The sequence below is a fragment of the Megalobrama amblycephala genome, linkage group LG3 (assembly GCF_018812025.1).
Source record: "Megalobrama amblycephala isolate DHTTF-2021 linkage group LG3, ASM1881202v1, whole genome shotgun sequence".
In the NCBI taxonomy this organism is placed as follows: Eukaryota; Metazoa; Chordata; class Actinopteri; order Cypriniformes; family Xenocyprididae; genus Megalobrama; species Megalobrama amblycephala.
This window is the reverse complement of record NC_063046.1, coordinates 5,692,487-5,707,450: the sequence shown is the minus strand read 5'-3', so window position 1 is coordinate 5,707,450 and position 14,964 is coordinate 5,692,487. Positions and strand designations below refer to the sequence as shown.

General features: G+C 35.6%; 1 protein-coding gene across 1 annotated transcript; it reads left to right on the top strand.

Annotated features, from left to right (window-relative positions):
- Window positions 1-2,848: 2,848 nt before the first annotated feature.
- LOC125264359 (macrophage mannose receptor 1-like) lies at window positions 2,849-12,999 on the top strand. The gene is made up of 5 exons (XM_048183614.1): window positions 2,849-2,904; window positions 3,059-3,097; window positions 3,190-3,540; window positions 11,140-11,472; window positions 12,159-12,999. Exons 2-5 carry the CDS (start codon window positions 3,061-3,063, stop codon window positions 12,509-12,511), a joined length of 1,074 nt encoding a protein of 357 aa, XP_048039571.1. The 5' UTR covers window positions 2,849-2,904; window positions 3,059-3,060; the 3' UTR covers window positions 12,512-12,999.
- The last annotated feature ends 1,965 nt before the right edge of the window (window positions 13,000-14,964 follow it).

Genomic DNA, 14,964 nt, shown 5'->3' with positions numbered 1-14,964 from the left:
ATTGATACTATTTGTGTAACAATAATTTTACTACAAATACCATAAACTATAGTGTAGCAAAACCATGCTCAATTAGTGGTTACCATGGTTAACTACAATAACCATGTTTTTCTGCAGACCAGTCTGAAAATCGCCATGTTCTTTTCTGTATAGAACCTAACCAGTGTAACATTTAATTAAAGCTGTAAGAATAAATATCAGGTAGCCTATAGCTGTTACAGTCTCACTCACGTTCTGTTTGTTGTCATATGTCACATGATCTCCTTTGTTCTGTTTTCCCACCATCATCAGTCACCATGGACACTAACTTGATAGTCACAGCTGTTTGTCACTTTGGTTAATTGCTCTGTGTTTTTAAGTTCCTGTTTTCCCTATGTTCATTGTCCGGTCTCGTCTTTAGTGAGTTGCGTTTCTGCTTGTACCTGTTGGATCTGTCAAGTAAAGACTTATTATGTAGCTCATCTCCTTCGTCGTGTGTTTCCTGCGCAAGCAACTTGTAACAATAGCTTACCTTCGTAAACATAAAGAACATTGGAAAGGGATTATATAAATATCCTATATGAATACCGTCAATAGATTCGAATTAACATGCACACACACACTTTACATCAAATAGTAACAGTTAAATATAAAAAGGGGCAGAAATACAACTGACAACTGAAGGATGGCATTATGATGAGATAAAAGCCAAAAGAAAATTAGGCTATACAAAAAACTGCAAAAAAAGAAAAAAAGATGCCTTTTTGTCCTAGTCCGTTTCATCCGAGGCCTTTTAGTCTGAGGCTGCTTCGTCCGATGCCTAATTGTACGAGACCTGACACCTGACGTCATTTTTCCTGAGCCCTGAAGCCTTTCTGTCTGAGGCGCAATGCTGTTTTGTCTGATGACTGAAGCCTTTTAGTCTGAGGCATGACGTCTTTTCGTTGTATGACTGAGGTGTGAGGAAGTCCTAAAATGTACACACTGCAGTTCTTTAAGTAATTCACAACAAGTCATTGCATGTGTAAATCTTCATTATCGACCCCTGCAAACGACACATTTTGTACTTGACAACATGATTCAATTACAGCTGATTATTTTCATCTGGTTTAGTTTCTGCACAATTATCGGTGTTGGAGTCGGAGCCGATGCTTACATACTGTCCAGATTCATTCTGACTGTCATGCCTAATGCATGCATTATTACTTTGTTACTTGATGTGAAATGACATGCTTTTCCAGTAATATACAGAAATAATGTTTTGCATTCCATTAATCAAAGAAATAATAAACAGATTATTGAATATCAAAAAAAAAAAAAAAAAAAAAAAAAAAAAACATTCAAATAATCTCTAACAGGTCTAAAAAACTATCAGGTCTCTTGGAGAACCATGTAAATATACCATAACTTATGAATATGGTAGTTATACAGATTCATGGTATGGATCACCCATTCAGGGTGATCCGGACTCTGTTGTGTTTATTGTACAAAACATTAATCTATAACAGTAAGAAACACACTTAATCTAACCTAATGTCCTCATTGTAGAAGCACACACACACACACACACACACACACACACACACAGTTGTTGATGTGCATCTGTTTAAATACTGTACATTTATTGTGTTAAATTACTTTTTTAAAACATTCTTTTAAATGCTTTTTTTTATATTGTTTAAAATCTTTAAAATTTGTCAATGCATTAGGAAGACATCACAAAAGTAGTTCTTATTTAATTTTGAATTGTTGCACATTAAGAGCTCTTAATCAACAATAGTTAATAATACAGCCCAATTGTGATACCTTATTAATAGACAGTAAATCTTTTTGCTAAAGATGGATCACCATCACAGTGACGACAGCAGTGCCTCCCATCAGAGGACTGAACATCCTCCTCCTGTAAACTGTAAGTCAGTAAATTGCCTCACACATTTTTTCAACACCATTTTGTGATCACATGAATCATCATCTGTTAAATGAAGTCTTCATTATCTCATTAACTTCAACACTGATTCAGTGTTTATTTAACACTCTGTAGTGTGGATCATATGAACACTAAGGGTATGTTTACACGTCAACAATGTACTGAAAATGGAAATGTTCTTTTTTTTTTGCATTTTCCCGTACAGACGACAACGGTCCCTGTTCACATGGGAAAACGCTGTATTACTCATACCAGACCAGTAGATGGCAAAGTCTTTTTGTAAAGAAACACTACGCGCCTGTAGACTGACCACGTAATACACATGCACATGACGTGAGCATTTTCACAAATTCACATTTTTGTAGTTTACACAGAGACGATAACCGTAGTTTTCAAAAACTTGCACTTTAAAAGCTTGTGTTTTCAGGCCCCTAAAAGCCGTTGTTGTGTAAATGAATGGCCAAAATATATAATTTTTGTTTTTAGCTGAAAACAGTGTTGTGTAAATGGCCCTTAAGTGTTCCTTTTCATCACATAATTTGGTCAAAAGCATGTGGTCCTCCATGGAAACTGAGGACAAAACTGGTTAGGCAGGTGGATCCCACATGGCTTTGTTGGCTGAACAGCTTTATATTTATTGAAGAAATGTCATTAAATTAGCTGTATCTACTAATATTAGCTGTAATGACATTAGTTATATCTGCTAACATCTTATATGTGCTGCAGAAAGTCTATATTTAAAGAGAGATTTACTGATACTGACACAGGCGCCAAGAATGCAAATGATGGGAGTATCGACACCTGTGTTTTCCTACTTTGAGGTAAGAGACATGGACAAAAACAGAGGAAGTAAAATGTAAAAAAAAAAATCTTTCTTTTTTTTTAAGAGAAATAAACAAATGATGTACTGAATGAGGGATGAGAGCAGATATAATGATCACAGTTTAAAGCTGCAGACAGAAACATCAGACTCAGGACAGAAACACACGACCTCTAAAGTAAGAACAACTCACATGTTCATTCTTCAAACACAACTAGACTTTGAGATGTTAATATTGTCTGAATGATTGCTAAAACTTCTATTTTTTTTTTTTTTTATTATTATTACACTATATGGGATTATCTGAGTTTTTCAATGTGTTTCTTCCTCAGAAATGGAGCAAACTCTATATTTCATTCTTCTTCTCATTGGTGAGTGTGTTTGTTGTTTTATTGATGGTTTATAGTTTCATCAGGTTTGACTCTGTTATGAAAAGCATTAAATCAAACCCTCTCTTTCACAGCTCTCTGCTCCGTATCTGAATGTGTTCAGCGTCAGTATCACTTTATAAACGTGACGAAGAACTGGACTGAAGCTCAGAGATACTGCAGAGAGAAATACACAGATCTGGCCACCGTTGACAACATGAACGACATGAACGAGGTGAAGAGAGTGATTAAGGTTTCGTATGTCTGGATTGGGCTGAAGAAGACGAGTGTTGATAAATGGCAGTGGTCTTCAGGTGATCCTGTGCTCTATCCGAACTGGGGACCTGGACAACCAAATAATGGAAATGAGGAGTGTGCTGTGATGAAGAATGGACAATGGCATGATTATTTATGTAGCATCAACCAGACTTTCATCTGCAACAACAGTGAGTTCAACTTTTTAAAATTACAATAATTAATTTATAGATGTACCATATAGCAAATATAACGACTCCAGAACATTTACTTCTGATTAGAAAAAACACGCTTCAACTGATGCCTTAATGTTTAATATCTTCATCACAAAGGGTCAGCAGCACCAACATCATACCCAGTCAACAGTTTGTCTCTCAGTGATGTAAAAGTGTAACCTCACAGCGCTCTCACTGTGTGCTCATACTGTGGTCACAATGTGAGATCAGCCCAGCTAGAAATGTTATTGCTCAAAGCACAGAACATTACAGTAATAATGAACACAAACAACTTACAGAGCTTTACTTGTTCCACCTGACTGCTGCAGATTTATTTTGGTGTGGATTGTGTTGAAATAGAAACGCTCCAGGTAGAGACTCACGGGTTTCCATCTCATAATTATAGTTACTCATGGAGTGAACGCAGCAGGAGCTCATTGTTTTGGTTCAGGAGGAACTGTTAAAGGCGCTGCTGTTTGTTTTTGGCTCTCGGTGACTGAAGTCTGTCTAACTCTGTATAACCTTATGAAACGCTCTGATGACGTGTGATGCAGGTGCATATGCAATGATTTATCAGAATTAAAACAACACAAAGATTTTTTTCCCCCCAGGTAGGCTAATTATGTTGCCTAAAGAATTTATTTCATTTGTACAGAGCCCCTAAAGGGACATGGAAGTGGAAAAAATTGGGATGGGAGGGAAAAAAAAGTAAAATATTTTGCGTTCTCTGACAAAACCTGTTGTGAGTTCAGACAAACACTTCCTGTTTAATTTCCCTCTGGCAGTGGTTCAGACAGCTCTGTTCGTTAAGTTTGTTTCAGTTTAAAATGATCCAAAATCAATTGTTGAGCAAACCAGCCAGGGTAACACTTTAGAATAATGGTCCGTCATTAATAATAACTATGCAGGAAGTAATGCAGGACTAGTGAGTAGTACTATATTAACCCTTCAACTACTACTATTAACTAATATAGAAACAAGTTTAACTAATCAGTAAGTAATATTGAATTTAGGAGATAGTTCCTTATTAGAATCAATAATTACCTAATGAGATTTGCATTATTAATAACTATTAACTAACTGACAAATTGTAAAGAACATTATTGTGTGTCTGAGACGTAATCAGTCATCATTTTTACTCTGAATATAGTCATAAAATGCATCACTAAACATCTTTTTCACTTTAAAATAACAGTCCAACTCACTAGTAGTTCTTGAATATTTTCTTTTTTTACTCAGAACATGGTCATAAAATGCATCACTAATTAATCAAGTACCTAGTCATTCTTGAAGAACTACTAGTAATGTTAATGTTGTGATTAGTAATTCTTTGTAATTTGTCATAGTTACCTATTAGTTATTAATGATGCCAATCTCATTCTCTAATTATTGATTAGCTAATAAGGAACTATCTTCTAAATTTGATATTACTTACTGATTAGTTAAGCTTGTTTCTATATTAGTTAATAGTAGTAGCTGAAGGATTAATGTAGTACTAATCATTTGTCCTGCAACTTATTAATGATTATTAATGATAGACCATTATTCTAAAGTGTTACCCCAGCCAGTGTTCAAAACTATCTCATTATCTTAGCCCAATTCACAACGGTAAGCTTGTACTAATGTTTTATAATAAGAGCGACATGGTGGATTTCCTCGGGAAATTTGAGCATGCAGTAGTTCGTCTTTGGTCATCTGTAAACAGAAAGGAGTCCAGGCTAGTCAGTTATCATGTGAGGATGATGCTTGTAGCGGATCATTTATAGCCTGTTCTCACAGTAGCTGAATCATCAGTGACAACTGGAGATTCAGCTGTGGTCAAAAGCAAAAGACTTCAGACTTTGGAGTGGCTACAGAAATGTAAATCTACAGGTAATGCTAATATACACTAAATACACATAGTCACGCAAAGATGATGTTTTTAGCATTAACAATTTGAGAACAAAGTATAACAGTAATGGTTTGGCGTGATCCAAGCTAAGTGTTCGTTAGATTTAATCATCATTGGCAGTGTAAGCCCTCTCCCCAGGTCCTACTCACCCCGTTCTGCGCGGGCCTCGAACCTGGGTCTCCGGCGTGGGAGTCGGACGCTCTAACAAGGAAGCTAAAGGCAGCAAACTTTACCTCGAGTGAGGTTTACTCACACAGTGACTACTAACTGGTCTCCGTTACAGCAGCATGATTTATTGTAGGCTTAATGCTTTTTTCCTCAGTTGGTCAGAACAAAAGTGGCAGAAATGTTACTAACTTTTTGATATTTTCCAGTGAAAATTCTTATATTGGTCATACTTTCAAGACGTAGAATCTGTGATTTTGAAGTACAGTATCCACACCGTTGTAGTGATTATTTGCGCAACGCACGTAACGATAACTATTCCGCATATGACTGCAATTGCAGGTTTCAAACAGAAATGGCGACATAGAGGAAAAAATGGCGGACTGCAGTGTAGCAGTTAACCCTATGGAGTCTGAGGCTGATTTGGGGCCTGGAGAAGTTTTGACATGCCCTGCCATTTGTGCTTTTTTCAGTTGTTCATAAACATATAAATGACAAAAGTGTCATTACACTGTATTCAGCACAAACTAGGCTACAATAATATGTGAGGAACATGTATCTACATGTTTGTGTTTTTGAAGGAATAACATTTATGCGTGGTTATTGAAAAAACAAAAAACTTAAGTCACTGAAATAAGGCCAAAAAAATAATATTAAATCTGTGTTCACAAGACTTCTGGGTATTGGAGGTTGTAGACTAGAGTTTTTGCTTCAAAATTATGTAAAAATTATCCTTCCTACTCCTTCATATAAAACAATAGAGAGATTTAAATTTTCTAAAACATCTTTGGTCAAGAAACACAGTATGCGTGGAGGCGTGAATCATCATGAATAATGGGTGATTCTCACCTGAGAATACAAAAGAATCGCATAAAGAGCTCTAATGAGCTGCATAAATAATGAGCTCTTTCAGTCAGGTAGGCTGTGAAAAAACCCTCTGTTGATCATTTCTCAAATCTCATCATGGTGTAAATCAAACATACAGAAAAAACAGCAATACTGTGAAATATTATTACAATTTAAAATAATGGTATTCTATTATATTCTTTAACCCTTGTGCGGTCTTCGGGGTATTTTGAGACCCCAAACGACGTTTGCTCAATTAAAAAAAAAAGTTCCCTTTGTCCAAATGGCATGAGACTTTGTACAGTGGTTAACACTTTTAAGATCTACAAATAAAAAAAAAAATGGAGTGATATCTTGTTTTTATGTTAGTGTAAAAAAAAAAAAAAAAGTAACACTTGTGGTCTCCGGGGTCTCTGGAGACCCCAGGCAACAAAATGTAATTTTGTAACAATATAATATATTTTTTAAAAACCAATGTAATTTTACTCTGTTTATTAATGTTTTTTCTCAACATTTGTGCAGTTTTTGGAGGATTCGTGATATCTTTTAAATTTATATAAATAAATTAAAAAAATTTTTTTAAGCATGAAAAGCTTTTTATGTAAAATTCACTTTATAAAAGGCCCAGATTTCTAACTTTCATTCATGTGGATAACATGGATAATTTGACATGGTTTAGTGTAAGTTTTTTGCCCATCTTTTGAAAAATGCAGTTTTAAAAGTAAAAAAAAAAAAAAAAAATCAGTTTTTCAATAATAATTTTCTAATAAAAATAATAAAATAATAAAATAAATAATTTTTATTTTTGTGTGTGTGTGTGAGAATGTTCGTACTGGGGATGTTTTTTGCATTTTTGGAAGTGTGCCACTTCATTTCTGTCTATGTGTATTGTGCGTTGTTTCTGATTTTGAGAATGGATTTTGTCCAGTTTCTAAGTGGGGTCTCTGTGGGTTACATTATTGAAGATATTATTGAAAAAAATTATATTTTTCAGTACAAAAAATGCTAAATTTTGACAAAAAGTATTTTTTTATTGTTATAATTGTGATTTCATAACATTTAGATATGAATCCAACTGAAAAAAACTTGTAAAAAGACATCTTTCAGTCATTCAAATAGCACATAGCATATAGTGGAGCTTTACAGCCATCTACTGGTAAAAATGATAGTTTTTTTTTTACTTTTATAACTGCATTTTCCAAAAGATGGGCAAAAATCTTACACTAAACCATGTCAAATTATCCATGTTATCCACATGAATCAAAGTTAGAAATCTGGGCCTTTTATAAAGTGAATTTTACATAAAAAGCTGCTTTTCCATAAAAAACCTATTTAAAAAATATTTTTTAATTTATTTATATAAATTTAACAGATATCACAAATCCTCCAAAAGCTGTACAAATGTTGAGTAAAAACATTAATAAACAGAGTAAAATTACATTGGTTTTTAAAAAATATTATATTGTTACAAAATTGCATTTTGTTGCCGGGGTCTCAGGAGACCCCGAAGACAACGAGTGTAGTCCCCAAACGAAGACCGCACAAGGGTTAAAATATAATGTATTTCTGTGATGCAAAGTGTCTGAACAATTATGTTAACTCTATGGCATTTTATATAGGCTCTTAAAAGCACGCACATTTGGAGAAATATTGATGGATTCTCATATGTTTGTCAATTTTCTATACAGAGGAGTAATATTGATTCAGGATTTATTGTCATTACTATGAGTGCTGGATACTGTGTTTTCAATTCATACTTGCAGCCGGAGGGCGCTCTGTACACCTTTAGTCCACAAATGCCTGCTAAAGAAGAATAGGCAATCCAGGAACTAACTGAACAGAGGCCAGAGATCGCTAACTATGGCTATTCAAAACACTTTTCAAGACAATAAATACACGATTGAGACGATGAATGCATGTATTGCCTCTGAATTTGCGTCTGAATAGCGCTGGCTCCGTGGGCGTGGCCGCATTAGCGGATAATGAGCTGAATCACGGACTTCGGACATGGCTCTCTTTTCATACAGATTACATAAACAGAGAATTTTTGTTTTCGATTTGACTTAAACGTTTTTTTTAGACATAAGTCTAATTTTTTTGTGATTAGTATTCACTAAGTTACAGTTAATTTTCTGAGAACTATCAGATTGGACTTCGTTCAGAGGGAGACGAGAGATCACGCATCATGTTAGTTTTCTTTATTTTGCAAAAAGCACAACATTTTGTTTTTACTCTGAGTGTACACAAATAAAAGAAGATATTCCACAGATTAAAATGGTGTATAACTCTTAATTGTATGTGCAACATTGACGGAGTATTTTGAGTCTCTTTCACACTGGTAAGAAAAAAACCGCGGTGGTATTGCCGGCGATACCCTCAGACCTCAGAGTGTTAGTAGAGTTTGATTTTGAACTGAGACTTAAAGGAACACTCCACTTTTTTTTGAAAATATGCTCATTTTCTAACTCCCCTAGAGTAAAACAGTTGAATTTTACCATTTTCGAATCCATTCAGCCAATCTCCGGGTCTGGCGGTACCACTTTTAGCATAGCTTAGCATAGTTCATTGAATCTGATTAGACCGTTAGCATCTCACTCAAAAATGACCAAAGAGTTTCAATATTTTTCCTATTTAAAACTTGACTCTTCTGTAGTTTCATAGTGTACTAACACCCTCGGAAAATGAAAAGTTGTGATTTTCTAGGCCGATATGGCTAGGAACTATACTCTCATTCTGGCATAATGATCACGGAGCTTTGCTGCCGTACCATAGGTGCAGCAGGCACAATGATATTACGCACCGCCTGTGACCCCCTGCTTGCACAGGGAGCGTGCCTTGCAACCATGGAGACATTTGTGAGAGATGCTGCGTAATATCATTGTGTCTGCTGCACCCATTGTACAGCATCAAAGTTCCTTGATTTTCCTTCAAGTTTTAAATAGGAACTGAAAACTCTTTGGTTATTTTTGAGCGCACCATCCGCTTAGAGTGAATTTGATTGTGGTTGGATGAGAAGTACAAACATAAACCATTTCGACACCCTATTGGTTTGTACGCGATCCATCACACCTGCACATGACACAAATCATGTCACACTCCAGCAAGGAGGACATAGCCAGTGTTGGGGTCGTTACTCAGAAAAGATTATTTCTTAAAAGGTATTATTTCTCCACTACTGGCTCCTTTATCAAACAGGTGCTTTTTCTTCATCCTCCGCAAATTAAGCTACAGTAGGTAGTTCAGTAGAAAGATGTTTGAATAAATTAGAGTTTCTGATTGACAACATTGTGATAAGTAGGCTATACTAACTTTGTAACTCGTTACCCCCAACACTGGACATAGTAGAAGTATGTATATTTTGACATCTGTGTTTGTGTGTATTTGACTATTCAGGCCCAAGTAGAACTGATCGCGCACGCGAGAGAGCGCATCTGTTGTGTGCCTATCCCGCCTTCACAACAAGTTAATCTATAAATAATTGTAATTGAATTGTAATTTTGCGATAAGACAATTTTCAACGATCATTTGGCTGTACGCTGAAATTAAATTCAACCCGCCAAAGTGGCTAGTGGGAGTGGCTGTCTTACCCGCCACAGCTGAAATCCACCCGCATTTGGTGGGTTGGCGGGTGTTAATGTCAAGCCCTGATTGTTACTAAGCCTGCCCGGGCTACACCAATTTTCGTGTCCGTTGCCCTCACAGATTCCTGCAGCTATGCTTGGATGTACATTTACAATTATAACAATAAAAATTAATTTTTGTCAAAGTTTAAGAATAAAAAAATATATTTTATTATTTTTATTATAAAATTATTATTGAAAAACTGATTTTGCCCTGCACAAAAAATGCTAAACTTTCACAAAGTAATTTTTATTGTTAGAATTGTGATTTCATAACATTTAGATATGAATCCAACTGAAAAAAACTCTGCAGCCATTTACTGGTAAAAGTGATAATTGTTAATTTATTTATATAAATTTAAAAGATATAACGAATCCTCCAAAAACTGCACAAATGTTGAGAAAAAACATTAATAAACAGAGTAAAATTGCATTTGGTTTTTAAAAAATATATTATATTGTTACAAAATTTAATTTTGTTGCATGAGGTCTCCAGAGACCCCGAAGACCACGAGTGTAACTTTTTTTTTTTTTTTTTTTTACACTAACATAAAAACAAGATATCATTCAAATACAAAGTCTCATGTCATTTTAATTTGAGCAAACATCATTTGCGGGTCAAAAAGACCCTGAAGACCAGTAAGATACTCTTTTACTCAAGTAGTTTTTTGAACAAGTATTTTTTTCTCTACTCACAGTACATTTTTGGAAAGTAATGTTTCTTTTACTTGAGTATATTTTTTCAGTACTCTTTCCACCCTGATGACAGGTTTAAACTAACACTCATTCTGTTCACCTGTAGGTGTCGCTGTTACCAAAATTATTATGCTACTTTATAAATGAATCATCATGATGTTCACAAATGTTACTTCATGTTAAATCTTTAAAATAATCCTGAAGATATTGAGAAGATTCAATATATCATCAGCTGTAGAAACAGTCTTTGAATGACACGTATTTCTGATGTTTCCACTGCTGCTCCTGTTCACATCAAACCATAAAGCAGTGTGAGAATAATGAAAAACTTTTTTTTATTCATTGTTGTTCTTAAAGCAAACACAGGACTCGTCTTTGTCAATCAGACGATGAATTGGAGAGACGCTCAGAGTTACTGCAGACAGAATCACATTGATCTGGTCAGTGTGAGGAACCAGAATGAGAATCAACAGCTTCAGCAGTTCATCAATGATAGTCACATATCTGATGATGTCTGGATCGGTCTGTTCAGAGTCTCATGGCAGTGGTCAGATCAGAGTGACTCCTTATTCAGATACTGGAGGTCTGGTGAACCTGGAAATGAAGACTGTGTAGCGATCACTGATGACGCTCTGAGAGATTGGAATGACGTCCTTTGCAACAACCAGTTTCCTTTTGTGTGTCATAAAGGTGAGCAGATCCTCACAAACACACACAGTCCATCCATCACCTCCAGATATCTTAAAGGGTTAGTTCACCCCAAAATATAATTTCTGTCATTAATTATTCACCCTCATGTCGTTCCAAACCCGTAAGACTTTCATTCATCTTCAGAACATAAATGAAGATATTTTTGATGACAAAATGCTCAAAGATCAAAAAAATGAAAGATCCGCACACGAGAATGAATCCAAAAATTTCCAACAAATTTATTATGCAGAGGCCACAAAAAGTGCAAGACAAGACTGTACACTCTGCACTTGCACTTTTTGTGGCCTCTGGATAATAAATTCGTTTGATTCTCTTCAGAAAATTTGGACTAAACTGCTTGATTCATATGGATTAATTTTCCGATCTCTTTATGGAGTTTTTGAAGTGTCAATTAAGTTAAAAAAGCAGTCAATGGAAGGAAATCTGACAGTATTGTGTCATCAAAAATATCTTAATTTGTGTTCTGAAGATGAATTAAAGTCTTACGAGTTTGGGATGACATGAGGATGAGTAATTAATGACAGAAATTTAATTTTGGGGTGAACTAACCCTTTAAAGCTCACACTACATGTCTGACATGACAAATTCCTCCACAGTGTTTGTTCTGCATGTTGTTTTTGATCAGTCTCTTTCTAGTTTCTGCTTGTGGTTTGTTTTGTGTCCAGAAAAACTGATTCTGATCAAAGAGAAGCTGACGTGGTCTGAAGCTCTGAGATACTGCAGACAGAATCATGTGGATCTGGTCTCGGTTCATTCAGAAGAGATTCAGCGTGACGTGATGAATGTGGTTAAATGGCCGTCTACTGGGGCGGTGTGGTTGGGTTTACGTCACTCCTGCACTGTGGGCCTCTGGTTCTGGGTGAGCGGACAGACCGTGTGCTATCAGAACTGGGCGATTGATGATTCAGAGAACTGTGATTCTGCAGTGAGATCTGGAGCAGTTCAGTCTGGAGGAGATCAGCGCTGGATCAGCCGTCCTGAGACTGACAGACTCAACTTCATCTGCAGCAGAAATTAAGAGTGAAGGATTCGTTTGTGCTGTTCTTTCACTTTCATTTTGCCTTGTTCTGTCTTTTTTTTTAAAATTGGCAAACTCTTTTTGTTCTGTTTTCATCAGATAATGTGCTTATCAGTACAATTAAATTAATTTAAGAGTATAAAATACCAGTGTGCACTATATATGTTTTAAAGACCCCATGAAATCAAAATGAGTTTTCATCTGTGGCTTTTAGAAACATTTGGAAATTGCAGTCATTCTCTTCTGGAAAAATGTCTCAATATTTTTAACACAGACTGTTCAATCAAACACACTTACAGTCAACTAGACATTAGAAGATCATGATTCAAGGATTTGGCATAAAGCATATTGACTATTTAAAAGAAAATCAAAGTAAAGCACAATCACATCAGTTGATTTCATGGGATCTTGGGATTCTGGTGGTGTGGATACTTTCTTCTGCTCCTGTTTCTAGTCATATCTTTACAAATTACTTGTTTAAAATGATTGTGAGTGTCTATATGTGTGTCTTGATGAAATGAAATATGGTTAATTCTTAAAGAAAAACTCAAAGATGAGTATAAAGTTTCTTGTAACCTGTAATCCAACATCAGCTCAAATAAACTTATTTACAAACAGCATTCTTGTGTTGTGACGTTTATAAAACACAAATATACATACAATTTTAATAATAGTAATGTTGAATGACAAACATTATTTAAACTTAATCTTTAAAATTCTTTAAAATTCCCAGAGTTAAATCAGCTCAGAGTTCATATGGTTCCTCTCTAAATAGAGTTAAAGTAATATTTAGCTCAAATATTTAGTTATTATTTAATGTTCAGATTTATTGTGTTTGGTCTTCAATGATTGGCCATTAATAAACATTCCCCAATATTGCCTTATTATGTAACCCTCTCCAGCCGGGTTCACTCATATAAAGTCCTGACAGGAGCCCTGGGGCCCGTTTCAATAAGGAGGTTCAATCAACTCTGAGTTGACTTACTCTGAGATGGGAAACTCTTAGATTTCTGTTTCGGAACAGCTGAACTGAGTTAGTTCAGTCAACTCTGAGTAGGTTGACTCTGAGTTAAGCGCGTGCACCATGACTAATAAAAGCCATCATCAATGGAGCTCCAATATGATTCACCATGGCAACAGCATCCAAAAAGCATCGGCATGTTACCGAGTCAATGCAAGTTTAATTCTTATCACTGTTATAATATCAAAGGTGAAAACTGGGAGAACGGAAAGTTATTGAACTACTATTCATTTTCACTGTATCCCACATGCAAAAAAAAAGAAGAAAAAAAAAAAAAAAAAAACTATTTTAAGTGCATTTTTTTTAATCATGCAAATTCTGTTCTACTTATTACAGTTATTTGTAATAAGTGTAAATAGTATTTAGATTCTAGTTATATTTTATACTGGCAGATACATACTATTTGCACCTCAGTATTGTTGTACATTAACAAGATGCAATAATAACAGAGTGTAAATGATTTTATCATTATTAAAAACACTTCAACTTTTAGAACATTTTCTAAATATTATTCAACTCAACTTTATTTGTAGAGCACTTACAAAACCATAAAAATGGACCAAAGTGCTGTCCATAAATAGTAGATAATTTATAAAAATTAATACAAGCATAAAAAGAGAACCAAGAAAAACATGCAATCAATTACTCACATTTGACCTAATCAAACTCCAAAAGCTTGATGAAATAAAAAGGTCTTCAAGTTCTTTTTAAAAATGTCTATGTTTGATGAGGATTTAATAGAAAACGGAAGCACATTCCAGAGTGCAGGAGCCGCAACAGAAAACGTGCGGTCTCCACCGCGCCTCAATCGAGACCGAGGGACGGTTAAAAGCAAACTCTCAGAGGAGCGGAGATGACGTTGAGACTGGTAGGGAATTAGCAAGTCTTTTACATACCCAGGTGCCTGATCATGCAATGCCTTATAGACAAACATTAACACCTTGTATTGTATTCTATACTTTACAGGTAGCCAATTAATATTAAAATATTAATTGAAAAATAAATGCCTTTCTGATATGTGATGGGAAAAGAGAGAAGTTTAGAAAGCTGGGATGCACAGGGGATGCACAGCCATTAAGCATAATTTGCAGTTCCCTTTCGAAGGGAACTCAACTCTGCATTGCCACGCTTTGGGGAACGTCACACGTGACTCGGTGTCTGAAAAACCAACTATCCAACAACGCCAATGCTCATTGGCCGGCGACAGCCTATGACGTCATAGGGGCGCGACCCGGATGTATAAAAGCGCGCCCGCGGGAGCAGTCATTATCTTTTCGTCTTTCAGGGACTGCCTGTGTCTTGCCACTGTCTGATTTCTCTAATTTCGAAACTGTGAGTATCTTGAAAACTATGTCTGAGGGCAAAGGTTTTAGGAAGTGTGCGGATCCTTGTCCGAGGTTTCTGACCCCGGAGGATCCTCACACCCTATGCA